An 18,498-nucleotide genomic window follows, 5' to 3' on the forward strand; every position below is an offset into this window, starting at 1 on the left:
ACCTTCAAAATCATCATCTTTACATCAAAAACCACTCTCCTTCTCTCTCTCTCTCTTTAACCAATTAAGAAAAGTATCTAAACCGAATGAAACCGAACTAAACCGGCCCGGTCATTGTTCTCTGTCCCTCTGCTAGCTCTGTCTCGATCTCCGGTATTCCTCTTTCTCTTCTTCTGTCTTCTTCACATACATTTCATGACGGTTTCGAAACGCTCTTCTTCGCATTGTTTTCGTGACTCTTCCTCTTCTCTCCCTAAGCATTGCTAGCCAAAATTTCCTTCTTCTAAGTTTTTATTTTTGTTGTGATGAATCTTTGCAGTAGTACTAAAGAACAAGATTTTGATACTTTTGCAATGATCTCTCTGCTTTAATTTTTATTTTAAAAATGTCAGACTTTTTTTTTCCGATGAGAGACAAACACAATACCCATTCCCCCAAAATTTGTTTCCTTTATTTCCGCCAAGTGTAGAGTGAACTTAAAGACAACGTCATCACCCATCTTCTCTTAGACATTTCTTCGAACACGTTACGTTCATTCCCCAAAACAATCTCTTATATCACCTTCAATGAAATCGTGTTCAGCAAATAAACATAAACCCATAAGCAAGGTTCTCACAATTCTCGGTTTTGTTTTCAGTTTTTCGCAGAATCATAACAAAAAATGGCGTCGAAGAACGAGAAGAAGATGACGAAGAGTTACTTCGATGTTCTTGGAATCTGCTGTACATCGGAGGTTCCGCTGATTGAAAATATCCTCAAATCGCTCGACGGAATCAAGGAATATTCCGTCATCGTGCCGTCAAGGACCGTCATCGTCGTCCACGACAGTCTCATCATCTCCCAGTTCCACATTGGTAAAGCTTTCATACAAAAAAATTAATTTAAAAGACACACATTTCTCGTTTTTTTTTTCCTCTGTGGCTAATTTAATAAAGGTCCCATTCACAATAATGGCAAATATTGATCGGGTTTCGCGTTGCGAACGTCATTTTCAGATATTTAATTACGCGAGCTACTCACACTTGAAACTGAACCGGTTAATTTATTTATTTTGACATAATTGAACGGTTTTTAAATCTAACATTTATATCAAAAACATTCACTTACATGCACCAACATTTATATATGTAGATAAATAGTAGATTAGTTAGTTACAAAAAAAAAAAGTAGATTAGTTAGTTACAACTTACAAATCTTCTACAAAAATCACCAAGTCCAACTAGTACTTTTGTTCAGTTTTGTGACTTTTGTCTCTAGCCCCTAGGATAACTATATATGTAAACAACACTGTGAGCTTTATATTACGTAACGCATCATCATTCACATGATTAACGTTCCTTTCTAAAAATTTTAATTTTTTGTTTCAACATTTTTTTTTTGTCATTGACTCATTATTTTAGTGGTGGATAGTTAGATGACAATGCAATATCTATTGCTCAATATAAATGTTAATTATATATAATGATTATTTTTAAGTAATTATCGTGGTTGCAGTTAAGGCACTTAACCAAGCGAGGTTGGAAGCAAATGTAAGGGTAACCGGAGAAACCCATTTCAAAAATAAATGGCCAAGTCCGTTCGCGGTGGTTTCCGGCGTGCTTCTCCTCCTTTCCTTCTTCAAATATGTTTACTCTCCGTTCCGTTGGCTCGCTGTCGCAGCCGTTGTCGCCGGAATTTATCCCATACTCGCTAAATCTGTAGCATCCATTGCAAGGTCTAGAATCGATATCAACATACTTGTTGTAATCACCGGTAATGTTTTCGTTTTTTATTCTTCTCTACTTTTTAAGCTATATTTAAGATATGCTCTGATGAGGAGTATAAAATCTCCTTTTTTTTTGTAGATATGAATCACATTTTCATTTAAGGCAAATGTTTTAAAAATACTAATGGTTAGAGTAGATAGAAGTATGTGTCTATATAATATGGGATGGGTCACTTTAGAATATTATGGTCAACTCAAAGTAATTGTTCTGTAGTTTTTATGTTGTTTTCTCTGCATTTGGACCTTTTTAATGCTACTTTGAGACCAAAAGAGAAATGAAAAAGCAAACAAATAATAGTGCTTTCTTGCAAACCTAACAATAACACAAACATGTTAAAGCATATATTTTAACTAAAACCCGAAAGCATAAAAAATTGGTGACAAAAAGACAAAAGAACTTTAGATATAACAGATTTTTGTTTTTAGTTTGCGATTTTTCAAATGGTCTGTATTTTTTGTTTTGTCATGGATTCTTTACATTAATAATTCTAAACTTTGAGCTATAGAGGGATTCTGAGTTGAATCCAGATGGCGGTATTTTCGTGTTCAAAATGATCTTTGTATGTGGGAATGAAAAAAACGATTTCTTGAACATAAAACTATTTTACGAAATAGGTGATAAAACATAAATTAAAAGTGGATGCAGGCATGCAGCACTGCAGCAGATAGGCCTAACAAATGTTTTCATAAAAGGAAAATTTAATCTTTCTTATTCGCCAGAATTTTTTATTTTTTATTCAACAAAATATATACATTTTCCTTTACCAAAAAGACTTATCTTTGTTAAATTCGGTTTTGACGGTTTTTAACTTTTTGGTAAAGGAAAATTTTCGAAGATATTTTATTTGTTTATCCTTTACAATCCCGACACAAAATAGATAAATTAATTTCAGACATTAGTTCAAAATTTAATTTAAGGAAAAAGATTAGTAGAAGATGAAAAAAAAAGAAGATCAGAGCTTCGACTGATATTGAAGTTGGATTAGCCATAGTTGTCGAGTTTTTCAAATGTTAAATGGTTGATGAGTCTTCTTCGATTGATCATGTTGGAGCTTAAAGTTATAGATACTAAATTACTCACTTCTTGAATGATTCTCCACAATTAAAGAACTCTTTGATCTCATATTAGCTAATACTCTTCCAATGTGTCAATCAGTGGGAGCAACACTCGGTATGCGAGATTACACAGAAGCTGCAGCAGTTGTCTTCTTATTCACAATCGCTGAGTGGCTTCAATCAAGGGCTAGCTATAAGGTTTTGTTTCCACCATTTTCCTTTTCTTTTATTGCAAGTTTCAAAGTTACTGTGATTGCTCAAGTATTTGGCTTTACTGTAAAATAAATTGCAGGCAAGCGCGGTGATGCAGTCGCTGATGAGTCTAGCTCCACAGAAGGCAGTGATTGCAGAGACTGGAGAAGAAGTTGAAGTGGATGAGCTCAAGATCAACACAGTTATAGCAGTCAAAGCTGGTGAAACCATACCAATTGATGGAGTCGTTGTGGATGGAAACTGTGAGGTTGATGAGAAAACCTTGACAGGTGAAGCATTCCCCGTGCCTAAACTGAGAGATTCAACGGTTTGGGCTGGAACCATCAATCTAAATGGTATCAAAAAGGCTCAAGCTTTACACTTTTTTTTTTCTTCTCTGTGTGATACTTTTTCAAGATTTGATCTTTCTAGATCCTCTGTTTTTCAAGGTTTGATCTTTCTAGCTCCTCTGTTTTTCAAGGTTACATAACTGTGAAAACCTCTGCTCTAGCTGAGGATTGCGTGGTTGCGAAGATGGCAAAGCTTGTGGAAGAAGCTCAAAACAGCAAAACAGAAACTCAGAGATTTATAGACGAATGTTCCAAGTACTACACTCCAGGTTAGTAACAGAACTGATTTTTTTGGTTCAGTCATTACATCTTTTTTTCTGTGTTATTGAGTCGTGTAGTGATTTGAGACCTCATATTCTACTTCTTGTATGCAGCGATCATCCTAATATCGCTCTGTTTTGCGGTTGTTCCACTCGCATTGAAGGTTCACAACCCGAAACATTGGTTTCACTTGGCACTAGTTGTGTTAGTAAGTGCTTGCCCTTGTGGTCTTATTCTCTCAACACCGGTAGCCACTTTCTGTGCGCTCACTAAGGCAGCCACATCAGGACTTCTGATCAAAGGAGCTGATTATCTTGAGACCTTAGCCAAGATCAAGACCGTTGCTTTTGACAAAACAGGGACCATCACTAGAGGAGAGTTCATCGTCATGGATTTCAAGTCACTCTCCAGAGATATAAGCCTGCACAGCTTGCTTTACTGGTGAGACATCTGTTCTCAACCTTTTAAACATTTTAACTAATACGCCTACGGTTTTGTGGATTTTGCCTGAGAGTATATGACTTTTATTAGGGTATCAAGCGCAGAGAGCAAGTCAAGCCATCCAATGGCTTCTGCACTTGTGGACTATGCCAAGTCTGTCTCTGTTCAGCCTAAGCCTGAAGCGGTCGAGGACTACCAGAACTTTCCAGGAGAAGGAATTTACGGGAAGATTGATGGCAAAGAAGTCTATATCGGTAACAAAAGGATTGCTTCCAGAGCTGGGTGTTCATCAGGTACATATTCACATGTTCTTGAGCTTTTCAGTTTTTTTGGTTTTTTCTTATTATCAGATGGTTTTTGCTTTGGTTGTACGTACTCAGTTCCAGATATTGATGTTAATACCAAAGGAGGAAAGACTGTTGGATATGTCTATGTTGGAGAAACACTGGCTGGAATTTTCAATCTCTCAGATGCTTGTAGATCTGGTGTAGCTCAAGCGATGAAAGAACTGAAATCTTTGGGAATAAAGACTGCAATGCTAACCGGAGACAATCAAGCCTCGGCAATGCAAGCTCAAGAACAGGTGAGAATCAGTTTTTTGAGTTTGATGCTTCTCTTGAAATTTAGTTTTCATTGATGTAAAACTTGATATGGTTGTATGAATAACAGCTAGGGAATGCTATGGATATTATTCGTGCGGAACTTCTTCCAGAAGGTAAATCCGAAATCATCAAAGAGTTTAAGAGAGAAGGGCCAACGGCTATGGTAGGAGACGGGTTGAATGATGCACCAGCTTTGGCTACAGCTGATATTGGTATCTCCATGGGAATATCTGGCTCTGCGCTTGCAACAGAGACAGGTCATATCATTCTGATGTCTAATGACATAAGAAGAATACCACAAGCGATAAGGCTTGCACGCAGAGCAAAAAGAAAAGTGGTGGAGAATGTTGTCTTGTCCATCACTTTGAAAGGAGCAATTCTTGCTTTGGCCTTTGCTGGTCACCCGTTGATTTGGGCAGCTGTGCTTGCTGATGTAGGAACTTGTCTGCTTGTGATCCTCAATAGCATGTTGTTGCTTCGGGATACGAACACTCCTGGCAACAAATGTCATAGGGCTTCTTCTCCCTCTGTTTTGAACACGGAGAAACATGAAGGTGATGTTGTTGGGGATATGGAAGCAGGCTTATTACCAAAGAAGAGCAGTGATAAGCATTGCAAGTCAGGCTGTTGTGGAAAGAAGAATCAAGAGAAAGTGATGAAACCAGCAAAGCCAAGTTCAGACCATGGTCACTCTGGTTGTTGTGACAAGAAACAGAAAGACAATGTAAGGATTAATGTGAGAAACAGCTGTTGTGCAGAACCTGGTGATTTAGAACAAGGCCGTGACTCTGGTTGTTGTGGTACCAAGATTCACCAAGACAAGGTGAAACAAAGCTGTCATAACAAGGCTGGTAACTCGGAGGAGATAGTCCTGGACGTTAGTGATGGAGATTGCAAGTCGGTCTGTTGTGAAACTGGCTCAGAACTACAACAAGGTTCTTCAACCTTGGTCAATCTTTATGAAGAAGTGAAAGTTTCGGTCAAAGGTTGTTGCTCAAGCCCTGCTGATCCTGTGATAGCTAGCTTGAAAGTGAAGAGCAATGGGCATTGTGAGTCAAAGTGCTGTGAAAATTCTGAGAAGGCTAAAGAAGAGATCTGTTCAGAGGTGAAAACGATGGACTCTAAGTTTAGCAGCAGAGAGAGAAGCCACAGTCACCATCACCACCACCATGCGTGAAAGAGATTGTAATTGAATAGCATTAGCTTCTCACTTACATTTGTACTAATAACCTTTCATCAGAGATGATGATATATTGATAGAGAAACTATGTGATTCATGAAGGAAATGTGAATGAATCCTTTTCGCTTTCCTTTTAATCTTCTCCTGTTATCAAATAAGGGTTCAGAACAAAGTCAAAAGAGAAATCTGTTTAAGAGAACCCTTAACTGAATATATGATTCTTCATTGATCAGATATGATAAAAAAAAAAGTTTAATAAGAAAGAAATGGAATGAAGAAAAAGATATCAAAGATTGTGTACTAAACGCCAACACAGAGGACTGGCCAGTGTGGTGTAATGATCCTCAACTTTTGCAGATTAAACAAATCATCCCAAACTCTTTTATTTCCCCAACTCACTGAGAAGATCTGGAAGTAAAGGGGTGCAAGTTCTTTGTAAAAATTTGCAGGAATCATCTCTTGCCAACACATATCAGGTGAGCATGTTCAACCTTTGACGTATTAATTTAATTCAAGAAAGAAAAAACAGAGAAGTGATCCTTCTCTTCTTAGCTCTTTTACATAGCTTTGCATTGATTCTACTTTGATAAACTTGAGTGATTAAGAGTAAGACGTTAGTTCTGCTTATGTCCAAATTATGTTATTTGGTTTGGAAAGCATGCTACGAGATTCTTCAGTTCTTCTTACCCCTCAAGCTATCTTATCTGATTACTTTGTTTTTGCCACTCTCTCGTCTTCTCCTCTGTTTTTTTTTTTAAATTTATTATTTTGTTTTGGTCCCTGTTTACGTACTTTGCTTCTACATCACTACATGTTATCATAATGGATCTCCAACTTTTACTCATCTCTTAATTAAGATAATTAACCTCAATATCCTGAATGTTCTTGGATCGTCGTGCTCTACGCTTTAAACGTTAATGACATTCTAAAATGCAAAACTTGTGAGAATGTGGTGAGAAGTTCCTAACTATTAAGTGGCTAAATAGTTTCATATGTTGTCTCTTCTACTCTTTCGAAGGACATTGTTTCTCAACTTCAAGTTGTCGTTAAAGGTGTGATTCGCTGCTCTGCTTTTACTATTCTGTTAGAGGCTTGGTGCTTGTTAAGGTGAGTACGAATTAGGCTACTCCTTGTCCATGGACTATTTCTAACAGAGTTTCTTGGATTGGTTTGACTTTTACTATTCTGTCAGAGGTTTGGCCATATTCTGTCAGAGATTTGAATGGATCACTGAGTAAAGGATGATGTTGATTAGGCATCAACTAGAAGTTTATATCACCTTGCGCTGTGTGTATAGAGAAGTCGACATTGTTTAATGACAAAAATCAGAAACCAGATATGTTCATCGTTAAACCCCTCTAAGAAGTTGTAAGTTTGTATAAGTGAGTAAGTGACTAAGAGAGACTTTCATATTTTAGATTTGGGACCCCAATCTTCTTATATCACTAGATGAAATGACCAAAGCTCTCCTTTGTTTAATTCATAAGCCCGTATTCAAGCCATTGGTGTTGGTCAGTTATCAAACAACTATAATAAAATTAAGTTAACCGGGGTAGAGCTTTCTACTACTGTCCAGAACATGTGAATAAAATAAATTAAACATAATAAACATAAATCAAAAAGGAAAAAAGAAGGAATCGAAAATGAGAATACGATGTTCATGGTAAGAAAATTAGATGCTTTCCAAAGTCATAATTTGTTTGTGTGTACTTTGATATCTTCACACTTTCCTCTACTCTTGATATATACACATTATTCTCGTTATTCTCTTGTGTAGCTGCACTTATATTTAAATATCTACCTCCCAAAGAACCTTTATCTCACTTTTTATATATTCAAATCTCAACTTCTAAGAACCTTTCTCTCACTTTCTAAGACAGAGAAAGGAAATGAAGAATCTAGGTTTTCTCCTCTTTCTCTCTTCCCTCGCGGTGGCACAGGCGGTGGACATTGGCTCTCGCAAAGTGGAAGATACCGCAAGAGACATCATCATCTCCTTAGCCAACACCAAATTCCAAGAATGGTCAGCTGCTTTCATCTCTACCAATGACAAGACTCTTGGAGAAGTTTTACGAGCCACACTCTTCATTCCCAATGCCTCAAGGTACGACTCTCAGTATAAGATAATGTTTTACCTCTATACAAAACCAACTAACCACACATAACAGAATAAAAAGAAATTCATGATTAAAGTTAATATTAAACCGAAATTTGTTTTTACATGTGTAATTTGAGGGGGTTTTTTTTTTAGTCTTTGACAACAATCCATAAGCACTACTGAAATATCGGGGTTAAATTATAATTTTAGTTCAGGAAAATAAGTGATTGTATGTAAATTACACTTTGTCAACTATATTTATTAAAATAATATTGTAATGCACTTTATGTATTGTATATGTTTTAATTAGTTCCGCAACTGAGAAATACAACGGTGATCGACGAGTTGCTGCGTACCACGTCGTGCCGGAAAAAATGGAGTTTAACGACCTTCTTGCCAAGAAGGATAAAACTCGAGTGAGTACGCTTCTTGGAGGATTCTCAATTCTGGTTCGCAACACATCCCAAGGTGGTTTAACTCTTGATGGTGTGAATCTAACAGAGCCTGACATCTTTGTCAATTCCTTCATGGCCATCCACCGTATTTCACATCCACTTGATTTCACAAAATACGGCACCAGCGACGTCGTCAAGCCAAAATCACAACTTCCATCTAAAGCAAAGTTGCCACCTAAATCAGAGTTCTTAGCTTTTATGGTCATTTCAGCGCTCATTTGCTTCACTATCTGGTTTATCCTCTCCCGCCGTTAAGTTCTTATTTCTAAGCTTTTTTTTCCAAGGATCATGTTGCAATATTTGCTAATTAGGCAATGTAGTTTTGGTTTCTTGGCAATAAACGTTTTAACTTTGAAAATTTAAGTTTCATTTTTACTATTTCCTTTGATTACATGTTATTCTGAAAGAAATTTGAAACCATAAGGGGAATGTGAGTGGAACATATAACCTGACTTGATTAGATCTAGCTAGGACCATATATAGAAACATACTATAGTTTCAATAGAACAATAAAGTTAACGAAGAACAAATGGTTGAAATTTTACAAGCGCCCAACTTATGATCTTTTAATAAACGAGTACCACTTTGAAAATTTTATATTCAAGAATATATTACAAATCTTTCTAACAAAAAAAAAGAAGAAGAAAGATTATAATTTTTTTACACTTAAAAACAATTTATTTATCATAAACATTGAAAGTTTCAAACATTAAATATTTATGACTTATCCTCAAAACTTAAATTTATCCTTACACAGAAAAATATAATAAGTATGACATATGTTACTCCGAATCCGATGAATACTCTGATATCAATTCATCGGAAGCAAACATACTTTGTGGAAAATGGGAAAGCCCCAATTTATCAAAGTCCAGCTCGGGATTCAAGTTCCATTCTAGTAGCTATATCTTCATGAGCAACCTCTTCGCGTTTGGCTCCTCGCATCTTGGACAGCTCTCTGAATATCGTTATCGCAAGACTTGACCAAGGCTTGCAATCGATACGGAATGACACTACGAATTGGTATGGAATCGCACAAAGAATTGTTATGACAAAAATTGTAGTGACTTTAATCACATGGCCACCGATAAATAGTATCATGATTATCGAATGATACTGTTCATTAGATGAAGTGGGCTAGTGGTTAAGTACATGGGTTGGTCCCATGTGCTTCTAGTTTTATTTTCAGTGGGAAGATGTTTTACGCCATGTTATTAGTTATTAGCAAAGACTGATCCCAGGTCATTAGGAGATTAAGGCCCATACCTGAAGGTAGTTTATATATATATTTTGTGTCTAAACATGATTTTTTTAGTTTTTCATTATTCTGTTTTTAGATAATTGTTATTTTTGTTGTTAAACAAATTAATTTTATCAACTAGTAATAAAAAATATTTTAGTATATACAAATTTAATTCTGAAATTCAAACATTAGATTAGAATTTTTTAGATTTACTGAATTATAAATTAACAAAAAAATCAGTTATTATATTTACAAAACTAACAAATCATATATTAATTTAGACGAATATTCTAACTAAATATTATCTATATTTTAGAAAGATCAAAATATCTAATAAAATATGAATAGACGGGTTAAAAGTATATTTTATAATTGTGATCTTTAATATTATAAAAATATATCTATAAAAATATCTAAATACAAATTAAATATTTTTTCACTTATTAAAAAATATTATTATTTATATAAATTCTAAAACCATAATTATATTAGAAAATTCAATAACAAAAAGAATTTCCGTACGGATGGATGCAGAAATAAGTTTATTTATATCAGGGTGTAGGCCACGACTGTTGTGCTGCAAAAATCTTTAAGTTTGAATTTTAAACGGTTGACTGTAAATTTTTAGACTGTGATTTTCTTATTTAATTTATGATTGTGACTTTGAAAAAAAAATCACATATTCTGGCTTTAAAAAAAGCAACAGATAAATCAAACCATGTGAACAAAAAAAAAAGAATCAAACCATGTGTCAGCTTCTGAAACCAAAAACCCTAAATAAAAAAAAATTGAAAGAAAAAAAAAAACAATGCTAAAATAAAACTATTGTCGTCAATCTGCTTCTGTACTAAGGCCATCTACAAGATCGAACAAGAGATTTTTACACTCAGATTGACGACAATAGTAACGAAATTGATTTGGCCACAAGTCACCTGGAAGCTTGTTTCGCAAGTCACCGTAAGGGTATCCCCTATGATTCTTCCATGCCCCCCAAAGCCGAATATAAGCTCGAGCTTTGTTTTGTAGGAATATAGATCGGTCCATGTCATTGGTTGATGTCTGAAGTTTGTATTTTTCATCCGCTTCTCTTTGCCATTCTCCAATCATATCTGTGAAGATACTGAGATAGTCAATCTCCGACGGGTCCGGTCTGAATGGTTTTATCTTAGAAAAAGGATTTTTATCTATCCAATATCTTGCCATGGAAGATTGGACTAAAAGGAAGAGGATGAAGACTTTTATGGCCAGAGACATCGTTGGAAGATCGAATAGGAGTTTTGGGTTCAAAAAACGGATGATAAGTTTGTGTTTATATAATAGAAGTTTGGCCAATCCTTTTCCAATCGGGATTAGGGTTTTAACGCTTAGCTAATTAAATTTTGCGAACTCATTTCCGTATATATCGTTTTGTGTATTGATAATTTATTAAACAACAAAAAACAACATTAATTAAACAGGGGTTGAACTTGAAATTTTTTTATATATTAGACCATGTGAAAAATAGGATCAAAAAGAAAATAAAAAGGGAAGTGGAAAAGAAATCGATGGATTTGTGAATCAGTTGACCTTAATTAATTGCAATGTTCGGTTGATTTACAAGGAGAAAAAAAAGTCTATATCCTTTTAACGTTATTAAAATTAAAAATCATGTAAGAAGATATTATACTTATCTGATATTCAAAATTAAACCTATAACTTATTTGCATTAAGGACTCTAAACATTTTTTAAAGAAATAACCCCGTTTATTAAATGGGAAAACACGCACACGCTGATGTCATATAACACGGCGCTTGATGATAAGACCATCAAATAGTCTAACCTCTTATGATCTTATCCGTTCTAAGAAATAACAAAAAATTCCACATAGTAAAATCTCTAATTTGAAATCTAAAAAATATTGTATTAGTACCAAAAAATCCTACAAGGATAAAATCTTTGATCCAAGTTCTTCTCGTTCTGAATCTTTCACTGAACGTGAGACAAAAAAAAAAGATATTTCCTACCGAAAATGACGACATGACGTTTAAAAAAAAACGAAAATGACTTTTAAGGCGCCGAAGAAACCAACTCCAGCCTTCCTCTATCACTCCAGATAAAATCAATTGAGGTTGTTATACCGTCAAACCACACTCCTTCCGGAAATCTCTCCCTATCTAGTTTAGACAGCAACCCTCTCAACGAAGTCAGGCACGCTCTTGTTTACGTTTTTGAAGCAAATGAGAAGAACCAAAATGATCCGGTCCTTTTGCTTAGGAAGGCTTTGTCCGAACTTCTTGTGTACTATAATCCACTTTCAGGCAGGCTAGTGACACTAAAAAATGATCGAAAGTTTCAGCTGGTTTGTAATGGAGAGGGAGTCCCATTTACGGTCGCTACCGCAGCTCCTGACCTCCGCTCTCTAAACTATATACAAGACTTTGTTGATGAATTTGCTTTGCATCTTGTGCCTGAGATCGAGTTTAACTATGTTAGTGAGAACGGTTATCCTCCTCTCGCTATGCAGGTATATCGTTTAATTTTCATTCTGCGGGTAATATAACTCATATATATATTAGAAATATCATCAAAGTCTAAATGAACAAAGATAATCGATCGGTCTCTTTTAATTTGGAAGGTGACCAAGTTTTATTGCCGAGTTGGCCGGTGGAAAGAGCGAGCCAACGGTAGTGCCCGTATGGCAGAGAGAGCGGCTAGTTATGAAAATTGAACCGGGTGCCGGTGCCGGTTCTAGATCGAGTCTTTTGACCACTTTACCGTATATGCCAAGTAATGATTTGGTATGTTTATAAATCTTTTTTTCCTTTTTTGGTCTAGGTAAAGAATCATTTGATAAATAATAAAAATGGTAATTTCGAGGATGTAAAAGTATATTTTACAAGTATATCACCTAAGAATTAAAATTTTGTATTTAGAGTAAAGCTTCTTTAATTTTGTAATATGAGCTAGAGTTATGTTAAACAGAAATAATCACATTTTAATAAGTGAGAAATACTGAATTGTCACCGAAAGTGATATTTGTGTACATATACTATACGATCCACAGGTTACGGAGATAATAAGCATTAAGGCTGGGAATATAAGAATGCTTAAAAGCTACTTTGGTTAGGGAATGTGAATTCGAGAAGGAGAGTTATACTACTTATGAAATTCTTAGTGCGTGCTTATGGAAATCAAGATCTCGAGCACTAAACCTAGATCTTGACAAGATTACTGTCCTTGGCATAATTGTGGGAATCCGACATGTTCTTGATCCGCCACTATCCGAGGGTTACTACGGAAACTCAATCATAGACGTGTACATCGAGTTAACCACAAGAGAGCTCTATGAAGCATCGATTTCTGACATTGTAAAACTCGTGAAGAGAGCCAAGAAAAAAGCTTATGACAGGAGGTATGTCGAGGAGGTGCTAAGAAACACCGAAAGAATGATTAAGGAGGATGTGAAATTCGGCGACGTAATCGATGGATCATTGTTCATGACCGATATGAGAAATGTCGGGTTTTTTGGATCGATGGATTTTGGTTGGAACGAGCCTGTCAATCTGAGGGGTCTGATGTTTGAAGAAAGCGCCAAGAACATGGGTATGATCTTGAGACCATCCAAGCTAGGATTAGCAATGGAAGGTGGGGTTAGAGTGGTAATGACATTGCCGAGAGATGCAATGGTTAAGTCCAAGCAAGAAATGGATGATATGATGTATCTTCGTCCTCGCTTTTGATGTTTTTTTTTATGGTAAGAATTTGAAGCTACTCTTGAACTTTCTATAAACGGGTAAGTACTGAATCGGAATCGGAATCTAGTGGAGCATTTTGTAAACTACCTTAAACCATGGGATTACCCTAAAGAAGGTGGCAACCATCCATGCATATAGAATCATAATTTAGTGAAATATCCTCTTTACTAAAATTAAGATAGGGCGGCAAAGAACCACATTCTCAACATGAAAAGAAGAAAGAGAATCACAAATGGACTGAAAATAATTGAATGCTTAAATATGCTCTTGTTCTTTTATATGATACAGTTATCTTTTAGGGGTTTTTGCTAAAAATAACCCAAAACTTGATTTTGAATACAAAAGTAAACCTCTGAAAAAATATTTGGCAGAAATAACTTAAAAAGGTAGTGAAAAGACTATTTAATCCTGTATGAGTAAACAAAAAACGGATATTCTAATTACCGTTTACTCCCTGATGAAGTCTACTAAAGTGAAAATGAAGTCTACTAAGTAATTAAATCTGTAAATTTAATTTAAAAATTTATAAAAAATTATTTTGGTATGAAATTTACCATCATAAATTCCGTAATCGTAACCCAAATGCACAAAAATTATATTTTCACATTGGTAGATGGAAATATATGTTTTTAAATTAAGTAGAAATAAATTTATTATTTAGGTTTTAAAAATTGTAGACTTCGATATTGAAGTCTACTAAACCGAATAAAACTAAAATTTCTGAAATTGAGATTTAACCGAAATTGAACTAAACCAAAAAAAAATTCTCTGTCATATAAAATGAATTTTACTAAAGAGAAAACAAAGAAACCCTAGCCGTTTCACTCAAACTGTGTAACAGGTGATTTCTTTGCTGTGTAACAGGCGATTTCTTCGACCATCTCTTACTCAGGTAAAGTTTTTTCTGTGTAGCATCTCATTCTGCTTTAGAGATGATTATTATTCTTATTTTTTTTGCCATCGTCTCATTCTGTAGATCTCGATCTAGGTTTTTTTTTTCTTCAACAATGGATCTTATTGCAGAATCGTTGGCTAAGCTCTTTTCCAAATAAACTGATTTATTGAAATGACTTTGGTTCTAGAAAATAAAACTCAGAAATTTTCTTTCTTTTTCTTTGAGTGTTCGTAAAAATGATAAAAGTTTCGATTTTAGTTTTTGGGTCTTGATTGCTCCGCTCAATTCACGTTTCCATGTGGTGATTGAGGATTCATGGTTCTTCAACTATCGGAATTTAGGGTTTATGATCGTTTTTGGAATCTGGTGTCAGGGATTTAACAAAATGGGTAAGCATAGGAAGAGAGAAACTGATTCGGAAGATGTAACTCCATCTTCAGCATCGTCCTCTTCGTCTTATTCTTCGTACAGCTCCGATGAGTCCGGTTCGTCTTCTAGAAAGCGGAGGAAGAAGCGAAGGGAGCGGCAGAAAAGTGACGGTGGTTATGAGAGAGAGAACCGGAGGAATTGAAGAGGGAGAAGGAGAAGAAGAGGAACAAGATGGAGAGGATTACCTTAGCTCTTCTGATTTTGCCAGAGCCAAGTTCTATGTTCGAGCTGCAGAATCCCAACTTGTAAGCTCTACCTTGTTTTCTCCTTTTAGTGTCTATGATTCTGTCTAAGCAAAGAAATGAACTCCACAAGTATATAATCCAATGAGCTTGGTGTTGTTGACCTCCAAAATTCATTCGTTTTAGGGGAAAGCCACGGCGTATGAGAAAGAAGTTTTCAAGGCTGTTAACTACTTGATCTCTGAGAATATGGACGAAGATGTGGCTTTGGAGTTACATTCTAAGGTTATTACGTTTCTTGGTTGTTATGTGTGCTCTCATTCGGATGTATCTTTCCTTCCTAGCAGTTATTCTAACTCTGATATACAACTCTTTATGTTTTGCAGCTCTTAACAAAATTTCCCAAAGATTTGGGAGCAGCTGTGTCATGTTCTTCAAACTGAATGTCGTTTCAAGGAAGCAGTAGAGTTCATGGAAGAATGCTCAGCCTCGTGGGATTCTTGCTCTTCCTTAAGGTAACAAAGTATATACATCTTCTTATCATATCTGAAATCGCCTATTAAAGAAAACTAAATTTTTTGCAACAATCAGGTATTCGCATAATTGGTGGCATGTCTTAAGCTCTGAGAGTTCCTCTGCTTCTAGTCTCCTTTAACTATGTGACAACTTTTCCTGTTCTTTACTAGTACCACTTTTAGCAGATGTGGAATGGTGTTTGCTTTTTATTTTTGTAAAAGGAATCTTGTAAATTATTTTTTGATCGCCAGAAATGTGACAGGTTGGTGTGGCTTACTTGCTAGCTTTAGAGAATGCAAACGAATTGACTGTATCCCCAACAGAAAATATCGAATATGACAGGTAAATACAATTTTCACTTTAATGTAACTAAGAAGCTCATCTTTATTGTTTCATGAGCAGTTGCCTCCTGTAAAATCAGCAATTAGTGCTGCAGATTGGTCGACTTACATGCGATTAATTGCATCTGCAGACTCATTGAGAATGGGTATCTGGGTCTGCGGAATGGAATTTTGGATCAATCAGCTATTTTGCTTTCGAGTTTTGGGTGTCTAACATACATGAACTGCAAGGTAAAATTTCCTTGATTTATTAGTGATATTCAAAAAAAGTTAGAAGCTTGCTCATGTGGTAACGACAACGTTCACAATTCTTTTCTTAGAAACATGAATGTTGCTTGCCCATCTTTATTTTCTTCCAGAACTGCCATCTCAGAAGAATGGTTTGAAATATGCAGTCTATGGACCACAAGCTCGTACGGGCTCCTGAATTTAAGAAACCGTTCAGGATATTATTAGCAGTCTCAGGCTTGAGGCAGGCATTGACCACGAACCCAGGATATAATCTGCGAGTTGCTGAGTATCAAGAGGCCGCTAAAGTCCTTTTGACGTATGTGCAAATCTACTGAATTCACACTAATCTGCACAATCTTTTGTTCTGTTAACTCGCTTATCTGCATAAACGCCTTCTTTATATTTTAAATTTTTGTGGAAATGCTCTAAAGTGTATTACTTGCTCTATTGCTTGTGATACTCATAATTGGTGGCATGTCTTAAGCTCTGAGAGTTCCTCTGCTTCTAGTCTCCTTTAACTATGTGACTATGTTGTTTAAGAATCGTTTGTCCTGTACTCCTGTCTCTTTGGAATAAAGTTTCGTTTGTGTTGGTGTTTGGATAATCTGTCGTCTCCAGTGACCTGTCCTAATCACGAAATGTGATCTTTGTTTTATGGTTACACTTTCTACTTCGAGGTAGGATCAAATGTGATGTTTCTTACTTTCTTTACAGTGACATTAACTATTCTACTCTCAAAACTACGATAAAAGTACTAATAGTAAATTAGTAACACACTAACACTTTATTTTCTGAACTGAAATAGTAACAGTATAACACACTAACACTTAATTGCCTATAAAATACGCCAAATTCATACAAAAAAAATTGGATTGATGTCACTAGCAACATAACTTACAAATGCCTAACAATGTACCAGAAATTTAATGATTCCAAAGGAACTTTTGAATCTTTGAATCAAAACAATACTAAAAATTATGGGTTTAGGACTTCGTGTTTTTTTTTGGATAATGATCATCAAGTGTAATGGTATCTATTGGTCATCATTTGTAATGAGCATAAGTGTATTGGTCATGTTATGTATTTTTATCACATAAGACAACACATTATATCTAAAGCCACATAAAAGAACATTAGTAGACTACACGACGAAGTCTACTTTGATAAACTAAGTACCTAAAAAATCGAAACTTCTGATTCAACAATAAATATCCAATAAATGAAATAAAATTCACTGGATAGTTCAATCACTTACTAAGAAGCAATTCTAAACAAAAAAATTTGAAAAATAGTTTATAAATTTGCTTAAAACGCGTTTTAAAAAAAACGTCAAAAGTAGACTTCTAAAGCAGACTTCGAATGTAGACTGGAAGAGAAGTCTACTTTGATAAGCTAAGTACCTAAAAAATCGAAACTTGTGATTCAACAATAAATATCCAATGAAATGAAATAAAATTCAATGGGTAGTTCAATCACTTACTAAGAAGCAGTTCTGAACCAAAAAATTTGAAAAATAGTTTATACATTTGCTTAAAACGCGTTTTAAAAAAAACATAAGAAAGTAGACTTCTATAGTAGACTTCAATTGTAGACTGGAGGAGAAGTCTACTTTTTCATCGAGAAATCTACTAATGAAGTCTACTTAAAAAAAGGTCATTTTTGCAATTGACCAATTTGTTGATTTTTCCTTCAGTAGACTTCAAGAGTAGACTTTAGGCAAAAAAGGTTACTTTAGCAATTGACCAATGCGTTGACTAACATAGTAGACTTCTATTGTAGACTTCATGTAAGAGTAGACTTCTCTGGCAGTCTACTTTTGAAGTCTACTTTTTAAATAGAAGTCTACGGAACAAAATATGTTATTTTTGCAATTGAATTTTTTTAGTAGACTTCACGATGAAGTCTACTCAAAAAAAGATTCCTTCCAAGTTTGACCGAACACAATAAGTAGACTTCATAAAGAAGTCTACAAACTGTAGACTTCTTTGGGAAGTCTACTGAAGTTTTTTAGGATTTTTTAAATTTTTTAATTTTTGAAAAACATAAGTCAAACACAAAAATGACCTATACGTTTTTGGTCAAACTACAAAAGTAACTTTAAAGTAGACTTCGTATGCAGACGTAAGCACTAGACTTCATACGGAAGTCTAAATCAAAAAGTCAAAATACGGTCAACTACAAAAATAACCTATTTTCTTTAGTAGACTTCTTGAGCCTTCAAACGAAGTCTACTAAGCTTTTTTTGTTTTCAAAGGATGTCGAGTAGACTTCTCGTGAAGTTTAACGAAGTCTACTTTTAAAAAGTCAATTGCAAAAATAACCTTATGTTGACTAGTAGACTTCAGTATACTTCACGAGAAGTCTACTTTCGCGATATGAAAACTGAAATATGGAGAAATTGAAGTGCGACGATTACCTTTTACAAAATTGAGCTCGGCTACAGTTCTTTTAAGCACCCAGAACTCAGAATATCACCAAAAATAAGCAACTCAGATGTTAAGTAACCAGAAATCACCAAAACTGCAT

General features: G+C 35.1%; 4 protein-coding genes and 1 pseudogene across 6 annotated transcripts; 4 read left to right on the forward strand and 1 right to left on the reverse strand.

Annotated features, from left to right (window-relative positions):
• LOC18030894 (cadmium/zinc-transporting ATPase HMA2) lies at positions 1-5,969 on the forward strand. 3 transcript variants are annotated; one of them, XM_006412686.2, is made up of 10 exons: positions 1-153; positions 638-854; positions 1,495-1,752; positions 2,922-3,019; positions 3,114-3,369; positions 3,495-3,632; positions 3,738-4,065; positions 4,156-4,358; positions 4,446-4,648; positions 4,735-5,969. In XM_006412686.2, the coding sequence occupies exons 2-10, from the start codon at positions 662-664 to the stop codon at positions 5,842-5,844; spliced, it is 2,787 nt and encodes a 928-aa protein (XP_006412749.1). In that variant the 5' UTR covers positions 1-153; positions 638-661; the 3' UTR covers positions 5,845-5,969. The 3 variants fall into 3 exon arrangements, with proteins under 3 accessions (XP_006412749.1, XP_024004654.1, XP_024004653.1); XM_024148886.1 differs by lacking the exon at positions 1-153 and adding an exon at positions 493-525; XM_024148885.1 differs by lacking the exon at positions 1-153 and having other exon boundaries at positions 610-854.
• A 1,767-nt stretch (positions 5,970-7,736) lies between these two features.
• Positions 7,737-8,655, forward strand: LOC18030895. The gene is made up of 2 exons (XM_006412687.1): positions 7,737-7,951; positions 8,256-8,655. The coding sequence occupies exons 1-2, from the start codon at positions 7,737-7,739 to the stop codon at positions 8,653-8,655; spliced, it is 615 nt and encodes a 204-aa protein (XP_006412750.1).
• Positions 8,656-10,474: 1,819 nt separating this feature from the next.
• On the reverse strand, positions 10,475-10,897 carry LOC112081909. The gene has a single exon (XM_024148887.1). The coding sequence runs from the start codon at positions 10,895-10,897 to the stop codon at positions 10,475-10,477; it is 423 nt and encodes a 140-aa protein (XP_024004655.1).
• A 1,244-nt stretch (positions 10,898-12,141) lies between these two features.
• Positions 12,142-13,363, forward strand: LOC18030896 (annotated as a pseudogene).
• An 821-nt stretch (positions 13,364-14,184) lies between these two features.
• On the forward strand, positions 14,185-16,559 carry LOC18030898. The gene is made up of 7 exons (XM_024148675.1): positions 14,185-14,270; positions 14,647-14,947; positions 15,071-15,169; positions 15,281-15,399; positions 15,476-15,742; positions 15,873-15,972; positions 16,101-16,559. Exons 2-5 carry the CDS (start codon positions 14,750-14,752, stop codon positions 15,537-15,539), a joined length of 480 nt encoding a protein of 159 aa, XP_024004443.1. The 5' UTR covers positions 14,185-14,270; positions 14,647-14,749; the 3' UTR covers positions 15,540-15,742; positions 15,873-15,972; positions 16,101-16,559.
• The last annotated feature ends 1,939 nt before the right edge of the window (positions 16,560-18,498 follow it).

This window comes from Eutrema salsugineum, unplaced genomic scaffold (assembly GCF_000478725.1).
Source record: "Eutrema salsugineum unplaced genomic scaffold, Eutsalg1_0 scaffold_1, whole genome shotgun sequence".
NCBI lineage: Eukaryota > Viridiplantae > Streptophyta > Magnoliopsida > Brassicales > Brassicaceae > Eutrema > Eutrema salsugineum.